Raw genomic sequence first — 14534 nt, 5'->3', positions numbered from 1 at the left:
GGGTAGATCATGGCGGGCAGTAGGGCTCCCTGGGCTGGGGGGGGGCTCCCAGGGGGGAGCGAGTCTCATGGTGCTGGGGGGATGTCCTAGAGCCGGGAGGGGCTCACTGGGGAAGCGAGGGGTCCTGGCACCGCGGGAGGCTCACTGGTGGAGCAGGAGGTGTTGGGGCCGGGCTCACTGGGGAGCGGGGCTCAGAGGGGTGTGGGGGGTGTTGGGGCCGGGGGGGCTCGCTGGGGCAGCGGAGCTCATGGGAGCGGGGTGTTCATACTGGGAAGTGGGACTCCCAGGGTTAGGGGGGTTGGAGGGAAGTTCACGGGCCTGGGGGGCGCGTGTCCCTGGGGCGCGGTCCCTCCCACCCCCCTTAGCAAGCCTTCCAGCGTGGGGGGGCCTGGCGTGGCCCCCACCGTTCCTGCAGCGCTTGCCAGAGCAGCCCGGGACGGTTTGAGGCCCCTCCCTGCCCTACCCGGGGAGCGGTTATAGACATCCCGGACACCCCCGGGCCGTGGGGCAGCAAGGGGGCTGCAGGGCCAGCTGCCACCACCCTGTGCCGCTCATCCTGTTCTTCCCCATGCCAGGCTCCTGCTCTGATGCTCCAGAGGACACTCTTGGTACTCCGGAGGATGGATGTAGGAAGCTGCTAGGAATGAGAAGGTGGGTTCAACGGGCTTGTCACTGTAGTTAGCCTGTTTCTGTGCAATTAGCAGCTGCTGAGGCCATTTTCCCCTTGTTAACAAGGGGTTCAGTGCTGAAATCTCACGGGACAGCTGCGGTGTGGGGCACAGAGCCACTCCGCAGCCTTATCCCACTGGGATTTATTCAGCAACTGCCACCTGTCCTGGGGAATGGTTCCCTGCTCTTTCCCCTGTCACTGCAATTAGCCTAATTCTGCATAATTAGCCCTGCCAAACCTCCTCAGCGACCCAGCAGCCCCACCATGGGGCTGTGCCCCCTGTGGCTTGCGGTGCCAGTTCTGGGGCCACTGCATGCCATGAGGCTGCGCTCCCCAGCTGTTCCTGGGGCCCCCCTCGCTCTGCTTGTGCCATCGGGCTCAGCACCACAATGCCAGCAAGGCCTAGCCATGCCGTGCCACCCAGCTGGGGCATGGGGAGCCCCGCTGCCGGCAGCGCCATATGGTGGCATCCCAGTGGGTTTCTTTGGTGTCGGGTACCCACGGTGCGTCCTTGCCGCAAGCCTCCCAGCATGGGGGGGGCCTGGTGTGGCCCCCACCTTTCCTGTAGCGCTTGCCAGAGCACCCAGGGATGGTTCGTGGCCTCGCCCCGCTGTGCCGGGGGGGGGTTGTATACATCCCGGACACCCCCAGGCCTGAGGGAGGGTGCGGGGACCCCTGGGTGGTGCCCAGCCTGCTCCGCCAAGCACAGCAGTGCAGGCTGCTGCCAGCGCTCATCCTGCGCTTCCCCCATCCAGGTTCCTGCTCCAATGCTCTGGAGGGATGTAGGAAGCCACTGGGAGTGAGGAGGTGGGTTCAATGGGCCAGTCACCATAATTGGCCTAATTCTGTGTAATTAGCAGCTGTCAAGGCTGTGTCCCCTCATTAATGAGGGGCTTAGTGCCAAAATCCTGCAGGAGAGCTGCAGTGTGGGGCACAGAGCTGCCTGGCAGGATTTATTCAGCAACCACTGCCTGACCTGGGGAGGGGTCCCCTGCCCTCTCCCTGGTCACCATAATTAGCCTAATTCTGCATAATTATCAGCTGCTGAGGCATTGTCCCCTTGTTAACTGGGGGCTCAGTGCCAAAATCCCACAAGCAGGGTCAGTGCTTGCCAGGGCAGCCTGGGGGCGGTTTGAGGCCTCTCCCTGCCCTCAGCACCCCCCATGTGCTCCTGGCAGCATAATTAATCCTGCAAATTAAACATACAGGCAGACAAGCAGCACCTGGCTGTGCAGGTGGAGGGAGGAGCTTCCACCGGAGCACGGGCAGAAGGCAGCACAGTGTGTCCCCCACAGGACTTCCACCGGGGCTTCGTGCCTGGGACCACGATGCCGCAGCTGCAGGGGGGAACGACACCAGCGTGGGGACCAGCGTGACAGCGCTTCCGGCAGTGCAGCAAGAGCTCTGCCGAGTCCCGCTCATGGTATGAGGAGTGGCACAGATTCAGCCCTGCTAAGAGCCACTGGTGTCGGTGGATTCAGTATTAACCCTTGACTTCCCCCCTTGTGACTCTAAACCTTTTTTTTTTTTTCTTTGATTTTAGGTGAAAATCTGGTAGATCGCCCCATTTTCGGGAAAACCACTGGGAAAACCAGGTGGCAGCCTTCCGGCAAAGCCTGCCGTGCTCCTCACTGGCTCGGTACGATTGTTTTTTGGCTACTGGGCTTTACTGGGAGTAAACTGTTAAAAACCTGGGAATATTGGCGAGTGCCAGTTTGCCATAATAACTGTGAGTGGAGCTGTGGAGTTGATAGCCTGGTGATGCCGCGGTGCGGGGCTGTTCTGTGCCTCAGTAGTGCTGTAATCCCCATTGTCTTAACACTTCCCCTCCCTTCTTTTCTAGCTGGATACCAGCATGGAGCCCATCTCTGATGATCTTCACCTTGCCTTGTCCTTCCCAGAGCTCCCAGTTACACCAGAGTTTTAACTGGGGGGACTGGGATGAGAGCGGGTGATGCCAGCATCTTAATAAATAATAGATTCCTCAGTGGGATTTTGGCGCGCTGTGGTAACGGGCAAGGGTGTGGGTGGCCCCAGCGATGATCACCGCCAGAACGGCACCGGAGGGAAGTTACCACCCCATAACCGCAGTTGGGGGGTGGGGACGGGACAGGACAGGCGTGATGGCTTGAGGTGACCTAGCCCCACAGCGTCCACCCCACACATCCCTCACCCCACCCTTCCCATGCACCCCACTGCGGGGTCCCCACCCTTTGCCATGGGGTGCGTGCTGCCAAAATCCGCCTTGGGGGTGGGGGGCTGAGTCCCCACCCTACAAATGTGGGTGTCCCTAGCCCCATGGCCGCCCCACTGAAACCCCATGGGAGGTGGTGACACTGCGCCCCCCGCGCCTGCGCCGCTGTCTCGGCGGTTGTTGGCGCAGGAAGCCGGTGCAGCGTAGGGGAAGTGGGTGCCTGGCGGGCGCGGCATGGCGGAGCTGGAGGGTCCCGAATTTGGCAAAGCTGACTTCGTCCTCCTGGATGAGGTGACGATGGAGCAGTTCCTGCAGAACCTGCGCCTGCGGTACGGGGGGCGCACGAGGGGGGGCTGCACGGGGGGGCACCCCAAGGCGCTGCCGGGGCTGGTGGTTCCCACCGGTGGGTGCTATGCTGCGAGACCCCCAGCATCACCCATGCAGTATCATCCATGCAGTGGCTGGAACGTGGGCGCTGCCAGGCTGGGGTACACCAGGCACCCCGAGTCCTGCATGGTAGCACCAGACTCCAGCTGTGCAGGAAACATCTGGGCGGTGCCGCGTGTCCATGGGGGGGAACTGAGGCACATCGTGTCCCCCCTGGAGCAGGTTGGGGGGTGCAGGGTGTGGAGGGGCTCACAGGGTGTGCAACCACGTGCTTCCTGTGCTCTCCCCGCTGCCCCACAGCACCGCTCAGTCCCACAGCAGTGGGTGGCTGTGCCCCATGGCGTGGTGCTGCGGCACCGTGTGTGGTAGGGTGTGCATCCTGCCCTACAGCACCCTGCAGGATGTCATCTTTCTGCACAGCACCCAAGGCGGTGTCCCGCTCCATAGCTCAGCACCTTGCAGGGTGCCGCCCTGCCCCCCAGCACTCAGCAGGGCGCCATCCTGCCCCCCATCACCACACCCCGCAGAGTGCCACCCCACAGTACTATACCCTGCAGGGTGCCATCCTGACCCACAGCACCCCATAGGCTACCACCCCATGGCACAGCACCCCACAGCACTGTACCCTGCAGGGTGTTATCCTGCTCCCCAGCACCACTCCCTACAGGGTCCTCTCCCAGCCCCACAGCACAGCACCCCGCAGGGTACCATCCTGCCCCACAGCACTACATCCTGCAGAGTGCCACCCCACTGAACTGTACCTTGCAGGGTGCCACAGCACCCCATGGCACAGCACTCTGCAGGGTGCCGTCCTGCCCCACAGCCTACCCCACGGCCACCCCTGTGCAGGTTCTTGCAGGGCCGCATCTACACGTACATTGGGGAGGTGGTGGTGGCGGTGAACCCGTACCGGGCGCTGGCGCTGTACGGCCCGCCGGCAGTGGAGCACTACCGTGGCCGTGAGCTCTACGAGCGCCCACCCCACCTCTTTGCCCTGGCTGATGCCGCCTATAAGGCCATGAAGCGCCGTGCCAAGGACACCTGCATCGTCATCTCAGGTAGGGGCTGGTGACGCTGGGGGGCATGTGGGTGGAGGGCACCCATGGGTGGGTGCCCTCACCCAGCCCCTGCCGTCCCTGCCAGGCGAGAGCGGGGCGGGCAAGACGGAGGCCAGCAAGTACATCATGCAATACATCGCCGCCATCACCAACCCCTCCCAGCGCGCCGAGGTGGAAAGGTGGGTCTGGCCCCATGGTGCCAGCAGGAGGCTGGGTGCCAGCTGGGGGGGGTCCCTGGTGGCCCTGGCTGTGCGGCGAGAGCCGGGGTATCCAGGGGTCCCAGGGTGGGGGGGGGCGGGCAGATTCTGTGTGCATCAGTGAAGCTGCAACACTGCGATGCTGCGGTGTTCTGTGCCATGCTGTACTGTGCATGTGGTGCCACGCCGTGCCATGCTGTGCCATGCAATGCTACACCATGCTGTGCCTTTCATGCTGTGCTGTGCCATGGCTGCCACAGCATGCAATGCCATGGCACACCATGCCGTGCTGTGCCATGCCAGAGTGCTATACTGTAGCACTCCGTGCCGTGCCGTGCCGCCCCAGCAGAGTGAAGAATGTGCTGCTGAAGTCCAACTGTGTCCTGGAGGCCTTTGGCAATGCCAAGACCAACCGCAATGACAACTCCAGCCGCTTCGGCAAGTACATGGACATCAACTTCGACTTCAAGGGTGACCCGACTGGCGGCCACATCCACAACTACCTGCTCGAGAAGGTGTGGGGCTGGTGCGGGCGGGTGGACACTGGGCTCACCAGCACTGCCTGGCACCCACCTGGCTCCTCTTCCAGTCCCGAGTCCTCCAGCAACAGCCAGGAGAGAGGAACTTCCATGCCTTCTACCAGGTGTGCCGGGAATGGGGCAGGTTGGGGTGGGGATGGAATGGGATGGGGATGGAACGGGGACGGGGACGGAACGGGGATGGGGATGGGGATGGAACGGGGATGGAACGGGATGGGCATAGAATGGGATTGGGATGGGGATTGGGATGGGGATGGGGAGAGACAGGACTGGCTGCAGCAGGGTAGGGGGACACACAGTGGCACCAGCCAGTCCAGGTGACACCGGGCCGGGGGTCCCGGCCCCACCATGTGCTGACCCCCCACCCCGCAGCTTCTGCTGGGCGCACCAGCGGCACTGCTGGCCTCGCTGCACCTCTGCCGGGACCCTGGCACCTACCGCTACACCCAGGAGGGCACCCCGGGCAGCGTGAGTGTGGCGGGGGGCAGGCTGGTGGGGGGCTGGGGGGGCAGGCTGGGGGTCCCGGCCCCTCACACCACCCCTGGCCCCTCATGCTGCCCCAGGCCTGCGGAGACGACGCGGCTGGTTACCGAGCGGTGGAGGAGGCAATGTCCATCATCGGCTTCTCCCAGGAGGAGATGGGCTCTGTGCGCCGGATCCTGGCTGCCATCCTGCATCTGGTGAGACCCTCACACCAGTACGGCCCCCTGCGCATGAGTATGGTCCCCCATGCACCAATACAGGGCCCCACCATGCACCAGTACAGCCCCCCTGCGCACCAGTGTGGCCCCTCGAACACTGGTACAGCTCCTGACCACCACCACTGGTATGGCTCCCCTGCACACCAGTACAGCCCCCACAAACCAGTGCAGCCCTGTGCAGTGCAGCACAGCTCAATGCAAACCAGCACAGCCCAGCATAAACCAGCATAGCCAGCACAGCCTGGGGCAAACCAGTATGGCTCAGGACAGCCCAGCATGGCCCAGCTCAGCCCAATGCAAACCAGTACAGCCCAGCGTGGCCCAGCCCAGCCCAATACAAACTACTATACAGCCTGTATGGCCCAATACAAACCAGTACAGCCCAGCGTGGCCCAGCCCAGCCCAATACAAACTAGTACAGTGCAGCGTGGCCCAGCCCAGCCCAATACAAGCCAGTACAGCCCAGCACAGCCCATGGTGCGGGAGGGGCTGATGCTGGACTTGCGGGTGTCCCCCCCACATTCACCCACCAACGTGGTGGGTCTGCTCCAGGGCAACATCGGGTTCATGGCAGAGGGCGAGGTGGCAGCAGTGGAGGACACGGCGCAGCTCCCAGTGCTGGCCGAGCTGGTGGCCACAGCACCTGAGAACCTGCACCGGGCACTGCTGACCCGCACGGTGGCAGCCGGCGGCGGGGAGCTGATCGAGAAGGGCCACAGCCCCAAGGAGGCTGCCTATGCCCGGGATGCCTGTGCCAAGGTAGGGAGGGGGACATGGGGTGACAGGTCTCCCCCCAGCACCCATGGGTGCCCACCACCCTGTCCCTGTGTCCAGGCCATCTATGAGCGGCTCTTCTGCTGGATCGTGGGGCGCATCAACGCTGGCATCGCCACCCGCGGCTATGATGCCCGCCTGTACGGCAAGAGCACTGTCATTGGCGTCCTCGACATCTATGGCTTTGAGATCTTCGACACCAACAGGTGACCTGGCCCAGGGGTGGCAGGAGGGACACTGGAACACGTGGAGGGACAGGACCTGGAAGGAACAGGGTGGGGAGATTGAAGATGGGAAGGGCTCGTGGAGGGGACAGGGGACACCTGGGAGGGACACAGGAGGTGAGAGGACTCAGGAGGGACACATGGATAGGACAGGACCTGGGAGGGACACAGGGAGGGAATGGCATCCAGGAGGGACACATGGAGGGGACAGGGCTTAGGAGGGACACATGAAGGTGGCAGGACCCTGGGAGGACTCAAGGAGGGCGACAGAGCTTGGGAGAGACATGTGGGGGTGGGGATGCCCAGGGGACATGCAGAAGGGGACAGGACCTCAGGGAATACATGGAGGTGACAGAACCAGGACCAGGAGGGACCCATGGAGGGACGGGACCCAGGGGGGGCGGCAGCAGGGCCACGCATCTTGGGGAGCACCCAAGGGATGTGGCAAGGGGGCAGCTGGCGGGGCTGTCCTGACCCCCTGCCCACAGCTTCGAGCAGTTCTGCATCAACTACTGCAACGAGAAGCTGCAGCAGCTCTTCATCGAGCTGATCCTGTGGCAGGAGCAGGCCGAGTACCAGCGGGAGGGCATCACCTGGCAGAGCGTGAGGGGACGGGGGGGACAGGGGGGGCATCGCCTGGCAGAGTGTGAGGGGACGGGGGGGACAGGGGGGGCATCGCTTGGCAGAGTGTGAGAGGATGGGGGACGGGGAAGACGCAAAGGAATGTGGATGTCATGGGGGAGACATGGCGGGGACATGGGGACAACGCTTGGCAGATATGAAGAGCTTGGGAGCAACAGTGGGAAGTGGCGGGGCACGGATGCATCACCTGGCAGAGCTTGGGGGACATGGTGGGGACATGGGGGACATTGCCTGGCAGAGCTTGGGAGACAGGGGGACATGGGTGGCATTGCCTGGCAGAGCATGAAGGACACAGAGGGACTTGGCGGGGACATCACCTGGCAGAGGGCGAGCAGCTTGGGGGGACCTGGGGGGCATTGCCTGGCACAGCGTGGTGGGGACATGGGGAGCACAGTGGGGACGTGTATGTCATCACCTAGCATGGCGAGATTTGGGGTGTATGGGGGCAAATCAAGGTGCCTGGGGGTGGCAATTTGGGGTGCCCACCCCCCCGCCCTCCCTAGATCGAGTACTTCAGCAACGAGCCCATCGTGGAGCTGGTGGAGCAGCCCCACCGTGGCATCCTGGCGCTGCTGGACGAGGCCTGCCTGGCCGCGGGGACCGTCACTGACTCCCTCTTCCTCGCTTCCATGGACACCCGTCTCGGCTGCCACCCCCACTACACCAGCCGCAAGGTGCTTCTGGGGGGGATCAGGGGCAGCAGGGGTTCTGTGGCAGGGGGCTGACACCCCCCTGCTCCCCAGCTCTGCCCCACAGACAAGACCATGGAGTTCAACCGGGATTTCCGCATCAAGCACTACGCAGGAGATGTCACGTGAGGGGACATGGGGGGCTGTGGGTGTCAGTGGGTGGCCCTGGGGCTGTGGGGCACCATGAGGGACCTTGGGTGGACATGGGGGCCACTTGGGACCATGGGGCTGTAGAGCACTTGGGGGTCTAGAGTTGACCATGGGGCTGTGGAGTTCCATGGGGGGCCATGTGGGAGCACAGAGGGGGGGTCTTGAGGGGCTGTGGGAGGTGGTTTGGGGTCATGGGGGACCATGGGCGACTGGTGGGGGCTCGGCTCGGGCTGTGGGAGTGTGGGTGGCCATCGGGGACTGTGGACATCATGGGTGGCCTTGGGGTCACGTGGAGCCTGGGGAGGGCATGAGGGTCATGGGGTGTGGCCACGAGGGACCATAGGGCTGTAGGACTTTTGAGGGTCTAGGTTTGACCATGGGGCCATGGAGAGCCACAGGGGGCCACGTGGGAGCACGGGGTGGGGTCTTGAGGAACCGTAGGGGTGGTTTGGGGCCATGGGGGACCATCAGTCTGTGGGGAGCCACAGGGGACTGGCGGGGGCTCAGCTGGGGCCATGGGAGCATGGGTGGCTGGTGGGAACTGTGGACATCATGAGTGGCCCTGGGGTTGTGGAGGACTGTGGGTGGCCTTGGAGCCACGAGAGACCTTGGGAGGGCCATGGGGACACCCAGGACTGTGGAGGGCCACAGGGATGTGGGGGCCCTTGGTTGATCGTGGGGCTCTGAGGACCCATGGGGGATTGTGTGGAGCCATCCAGGACTGTGGGGGGACCATTTTGGGGACTGCTGAGGTCCATGGGGTCTGGGAGGTCCCCAAAGGCCATGTGCAGCAGGATGGGCTGTGGAGGACGTGCCATGCCATACCCTGGGGACAGTGGCGACAGGCTTGGGGGACTCTGCCCATGAGCACTGAACCCCACAGCCCCCTGGCCTCCATGGGTGCCCCCAGGGCCACATGTCACCCCATCACAGGGGTACCCCCAGCAGCCCCTGGCTCACCATGGGGTGGAAGGGCAGCCCGGACACCAGGATCCCACAGGGTGCAGCTCCCCCCCACCCCCCAACACCCCAGGGAGGCCAGAGGAGCCCCCCAATGTGCTGTCCCCCTCCTTCAGGTACTCAGTGGAGGGTTTCCTGGACAAGAACAAGGACACGCTCTTCCAGGACTTCAAGCGGCTCCTCTACAACAGGTTGGGGACACAGGGGACATAGCTGGGGGGTTGGTAGCACAGCTGGGGGGGGGGAGCGGTATTGCCAGCACCACGTCAACACTGTCCCCAGCGCGGACCCCGTGCTGCGTGCCATGTGGCCCGATGGGGAGCAGAGCATCACCGAGGTCACCAAGCGCCCGCTGACCACCGGCACGCTCTTCAAGAACTCCATCGTGGCCCTGGTGGAGAACCTCGCCTCCAAGGTAGGGGACTGGCGACAGCCAGGCATGTCCCCTGTGCCAGCCTGGCGTGTCCCTGCACTAACCTAGCATGTCCCCAGCCCATCTTGGTGTGTGCCCATGGCAGCTGGGCATGGCCTCAAGCCACATAGGCATGTCCCTGTGCCAGCCTGGCACATCCCCAAGCTAGCCGAGATGTATTTGAGCCAGCGGGGCATGTCCCCAGCCAGCCCAGATGTCCTTGAGCCAGCGGGGCATGTCCCCAAGCCGCTGAGCCCTCCTGTCCCTGTGCCACCCATGCCCGATGCAATGCCCCGAGCCCCCCAGCCCCGGACACCCATGGGCTCAGTGCCACCCACAGGTGCCACCATGGTGCCATCCCCTCTGTGTCCCCGCAGGAGCCCTACTACGTGCGCTGCATCAAACCCAACGACCAGAAGTCACCGACGCTCTTCGATGAGGAGCGCTGCCGGCACCAGGTCTCCTACCTGGGGCTGCTGGAGAACGTCCGGGTGCGCCGCGCCGGCTTCGCCTACCGCCAGCCCTACCACCGCTTCCTCCTGCGGTATGGCCTGCGCCCCCCAGGACACCCAGCCTCCCTGGGACCCCCAGCCCCCCGCACCCCCTGACCCTGCTCTGCCCCCTAGGTACAAGATGACCTGTGAGTACACGTGGCCCAACCACCTGATGGCCAGCGACCGGGAGGCCACGCAAGCCCTCCTGGAGCAGCATGGCTTCCAGGATGACGTGGCTTATGGCCACACCAAGGTCTTCATCCGCACACCCCGCACCCTCTTCTGCCTGGAGCAGGAGCGAACACAGCTCATCCCCATCATCGTCCTGCTGCTGCAGAAGGTGGACATGGGCAACATGAGCTGGCTCGGTCTCCACTCCACCGGGGTGACACAGGGTTGGGGGACGCCCAGGGTGCCGGCTGGGTGCTGGCGGTGCCGGCAGAGCGAGCAGACAGCCAGGGCTCTGCCTACATGGGGAGCTGCTGGCACCACAGGCTTGGAGTGGGGCAGGTGGCTGCTCCGGGCAGGGTGTAGGGCACAGGATTGTGCAGAGTGTGGGCTTGGCATGGGCAAAGCATGGTGTGGGGCAGGGCGTGGGGTGTGACATGGGGCATAGTACGGGGTGTGGGACATGGCACCTGGCATGGGGCAGGGCACTGGGTGTGCTGGGGGACATGGCGTGGGGCAGGGGTGTAGAGCATGGTGTGGGGCATGCTGTAGGGCACAGTATGGAGCACAGTGTGGGGCAGGGCATGGGGCGTGACGTGGGGGGTGGCATGGGGCACAGCACGGAGCATGGCATGAGGCAGAGAACCAGGCCCTGCATGGGGCTCAGCTTGGCACAAGGCCGGCTATGGGGCTGGCTGTGGGACAGCCCGTGGGGCCGGCCAGCACAGGGCACAACCCAGGACATTTCTTCGGAGCAGGGTGTGGGCCCCACTGGGGTGGTTTGGAGGGGGGAGGGGAGCAGCATTTTGGGGGCCTCCTTGTGCCGGGTGCCCCCCGGGTGCCACAGCCGTGCTGCTGATGGCACCCAGGGGCAGCACCGGCGCTGACGGGGCACTCACAGGCCTGGCGTGGTGCCCTGGCACGCCGGCGCTGCCGTCACCTGCGTGCCGCCTACACCATCATGGCCTGCTACAAGCGGCACAAGGTGAGGGCGTACCTGCGGGAGCTGCTGCGGCGCTTCCAGGCTGTCCGCGCCCTCCCCGATTTCGGCAAGAGTGTGGCTTGGCCGGAGCCACCAGCCGTGCTGCTGCACTTCCAGGATGCCAGCCAGCGCCTCTTCCGCAGGTACCATCCCAAATCCTGCTCCGCTCCCGAGCTGGGGTCGGGATGTGGGATGAGGACAGGGATGTGGAACGGGAACATGGGACGGAGACATGAGATGGGGACATAGGATAGAGATGTGGGATGGGGACAGGGATGTGAGACAGGGATATGAGATGGGGACATGGGATAGAGCTGCAGGAGGGGAATGTGGAACAGGAACATGGGATGGGGATGTGGGACAGGGACATGGGATGGAGACAGGGACTTGGGACAGGGATGTGGAACAGAAACACAGGAAGGGGATGTGGGATGGGGACAGGGACACAGGATGTGGACGCGAGATGGGGACGTGGGATAGAGACATGGGATGGGGATGGGGACATGAGACTGGAATGTGGGACAGGAACGTGGGATGGGGACATGGAACGGGAACATGGGATGGGGACATGGGATGGGTATGTGAACATGGGATGGGGATGTGGATGCAGGCAGGGATGAGGTACATGGGATGGAAATGTGGACATGGGATGTGGATGCAGAACAGGGAAGTGGGATGGGGACATGTGACAGGGAGATGGAACATGGACATGGGATGGGAAAGTGGGGTGGGGACAGGGGCATGGGATGGGGACACAAGATGGGGATGTGGGATAGGAACATGGGATGGATAATGCGGGAGGGGGACATGGACAGGGATGGGATGTAGGATGGGAAAGTGGACATGGGACAGGGACGTTGGACTGGAATGTGGGGTGGGGATGTGGGATAGGGACATGACATGGAAAGAGGATGCGGGCCGGGGGCATGTGAGCCAGGGGTGCAGGATGTGGACGTGGCATAGTGACATGACCGTGCCATGTCCCCCCGCCGCAGGTGGCGAGCACGGCAGATCATCAAGAACATCCCACCCTCTGAGATGGGGCAGATTCGGGCCAAGGTGGCCGCCATGGAGGTGCTGGAGGGGCTGCGGAAGGACTGGGGCTGCCAGCGCAGCTGGGTGCAGGATTACCTCTCCTCGGTAAGGGCTGGTGGTGGGTTTGGGGGTGCCCCATGGTGCGCCCCAAGGTGCCATCCCTGCCCCAGGGTGCCACCCCCACCCCATGCTGTGGCTCCCCACAGCCCAGTGAGAACCCCGGGCTGGCGCTGCCCTTCGCCCGCCGCCTCCAGACCCTCAAGGACAAGGTGCATTTTGGCTCTGTCCTCTTCTCCTGCCACGTCCGCAAGGTGAGTCAGGGGGATCCTGCCCGGCTGCCACGGTGGTGTCACCCCCCTGGCATGTCCCCTCACCTGTCCCTGTCCCTGCAGATCAACCGCTTTGGTAAGAGCCGGGACCGGGCCATCCTCGTGACGGACCAGCACCTCTACAAGCTGGATCCCCGGCAGCAGTACCGGGTGATGCGGGCGCTGCCCCTCAGCACCGTGAGTGTCCCCAACCCCACTGGTGACCCCAGGCCATGGGGAGACAAGGCCACCATCTCCTACACCCTTGCCCTGGTGAGCCTGGGATCAGGGGGACCCAGGTGTCCCAGCTGTCCCACTCCCACCCAGAAGCTGGAGATCCCTCTGTGGTCCCTGTGGCCAAGCACCAGGGCCATCCACATCGGCATGGTGAAGTCCCCTGGAACAGAGGTGGGATGCTGTCCCCACTACACTGTCCCCAGCTCTCTGGCCATGCTGTGCTGTCCCCACAACACTGGCTGTGCCACACTGTCCCCACCATGCTGTCCCCACCATGCTGACCATGCCATGCTGTCCCCATGACACTGGCTGTGCCACGCTGTCCCTGCTATACTGTCCCCACCATGCTGGACACAGTGCCTTGGCCATGCCATGCTGACCACGCCGTGTCCCCAAGCCCCCGAGGCAGCCATGGCTGTGGCAGTGATACCCAGACATCCCCACAGGTGACAGGGCTGAGCGTGACGAGCTGCCAGGCACAACTGGTGGTCTTCCACACCCAGAGCCAGGAGGACCTGGCCGTGTGCCTGCACAAGATGCAGCCGGAGAGGGACAACCGGGTGGGCGAGCTGGTGGGCGTCCTCCTGGACCACTGCCGAGCGTGAGTTGGAGGGCTTGGGGTTGGGCGGGGCTCATTGGGTGCTGAGACACACCCCCCCCCCCCCCCCGCTGATGCTGGGATGTTGTAGGACCAAGCGGGAGCTGCAGGTTCGGGTCTCTGACTGCATCCAGCTGAGCCTACGTGGGCGCCGGCGGCTGCTGACAGTGGAGACGCGGTCGGATGCAGCCAACCCCGATTTTGGCAAAAGCCGTGATGGCTTCGTGCTTTACTGGCCCGGGAGATGAGGGGGGTGGGCAGTTGCTCCGTCGCCGCCCGGGCTGCATCCTGTCTGCCCACACCCTGCCCCCCTGGCCTCTGCTTTGGACCCTATGGCCCCACTGCAGCCCTGTGACCCCCAACCACGTGTCCCCCCACCCCACGGCCCCCGTGGGACAATGCCAAAGCCTCTGCGTGCACTGGGAATAAAGAGCTGGATGGGACCCCCACGGCCCCACCCCCCACAAGCATGGCTGGGACCCTCAGGACCCCCAGCAGCCCCAGCATGGGGCTGGGGTCCCCCAGAAACTCTGCCCAAAGTTTGGGGTCCTGCTAGCCTGGGCATGAGTGGGGAGCACAGGTCAGCTGCAATGGGGTTGGGGTGGGGTGGGAAGGAGTGGGGGGCATGGATGGAGGTGGGATGGGACTGATGGGATAGGGTGGGATTGATGGGTTGGGATCAGTTGGGATGGGATGAGATGGGATGGGATCTATGGGGTGGGGTAGGATGGGATTTATGGGATGTGTGAGTGGGACAGGATCTCTGGGATGGGGTGAGTTGGGACCTGCATGATGGGATGGGATCTGTGAGATAAGGGTAGGATTGATGGGTTGGGATCAGTTGGGATGGGATATATGGATGGGATGGAATCTGAGGTGGGCTGGGATCTGTGGTATGGGATGGAATCTGTGAGATATGGTGGCATGGGATTTAGGGGGTGGGAAGGGATGGGATCAGATCAGGTGGGATGAATAGATGGAATGAAATCTCTGGAATGGGGTGAGCTGGGACTTATCAGGTGGCGTGAGAGGGGTGGGATGGGATCTATGAGATGGGGTGGGATGGGGTGAGGTGGTTGGATGGGCTGGGATCTATGGGATGAGGTGGATGGATG

General features: G+C 63.8%; 2 protein-coding genes and 1 non-coding gene across 4 annotated transcripts; all 3 read left to right on the top strand.

Annotated features, from left to right (window-relative positions):
* Positions 1 to 240: 240 nt before the first annotated feature.
* LOC106631377 (uncharacterized) lies at positions 241 to 2663 on the top strand. Its single transcript, XM_055706862.1, has 4 exons — positions 241 to 651; positions 1879 to 2093; positions 2214 to 2309; positions 2514 to 2663. Exons 1-4 carry the CDS (start codon positions 569 to 571, stop codon positions 2540 to 2542), a joined length of 423 nt encoding a protein of 140 aa, XP_055562837.1. The 5' UTR covers positions 241 to 568; the 3' UTR covers positions 2543 to 2663.
* On the top strand, positions 363 to 495 carry LOC114016736 (small nucleolar RNA SNORA9). The gene has a single exon (XR_003561387.1). It is a non-coding gene; the product is annotated as a small nucleolar RNA SNORA9 (small nucleolar RNA).
* A 207-nt stretch (positions 2664 to 2870) lies between the features above and the next one.
* On the top strand, positions 2871 to 14019 carry MYO1G (myosin IG). 2 transcript variants are annotated; one of them, XM_055706830.1, is made up of 22 exons: positions 2900 to 3193; positions 4101 to 4309; positions 4395 to 4488; positions 4856 to 5021; positions 5096 to 5149; positions 5418 to 5513; positions 5609 to 5725; positions 6299 to 6505; positions 6581 to 6726; positions 7233 to 7347; positions 7890 to 8060; positions 8130 to 8200; positions 9302 to 9376; positions 9468 to 9600; positions 9975 to 10141; positions 10224 to 10431; positions 11161 to 11384; positions 12237 to 12381; positions 12483 to 12587; positions 12669 to 12782; positions 13268 to 13422; positions 13511 to 14019. In XM_055706830.1, the coding sequence occupies exons 1-22, from the start codon at positions 3099 to 3101 to the stop codon at positions 13665 to 13667; spliced, it is 3024 nt and encodes a 1007-aa protein (XP_055562805.1). In that variant the 5' UTR covers positions 2900 to 3098; the 3' UTR covers positions 13668 to 14019. The 2 variants fall into 2 exon arrangements, 1 of the variants encoding a protein (XP_055562805.1); XR_008731681.1 differs by lacking the exons at positions 11161 to 11384; positions 12669 to 12782; positions 13268 to 13422; positions 13511 to 14019 and having other exon boundaries at positions 2871 to 3193.
* Positions 14020 to 14534: the final 515 nt, after the last annotated feature.

Source organism: Falco cherrug, chromosome 4 (assembly GCF_023634085.1).
Source record: "Falco cherrug isolate bFalChe1 chromosome 4, bFalChe1.pri, whole genome shotgun sequence".
Taxonomy (NCBI): domain Eukaryota; kingdom Metazoa; phylum Chordata; class Aves; order Falconiformes; family Falconidae; genus Falco; species Falco cherrug.
This window is presented reverse-complemented; position numbering and strand designations above follow the sequence as displayed.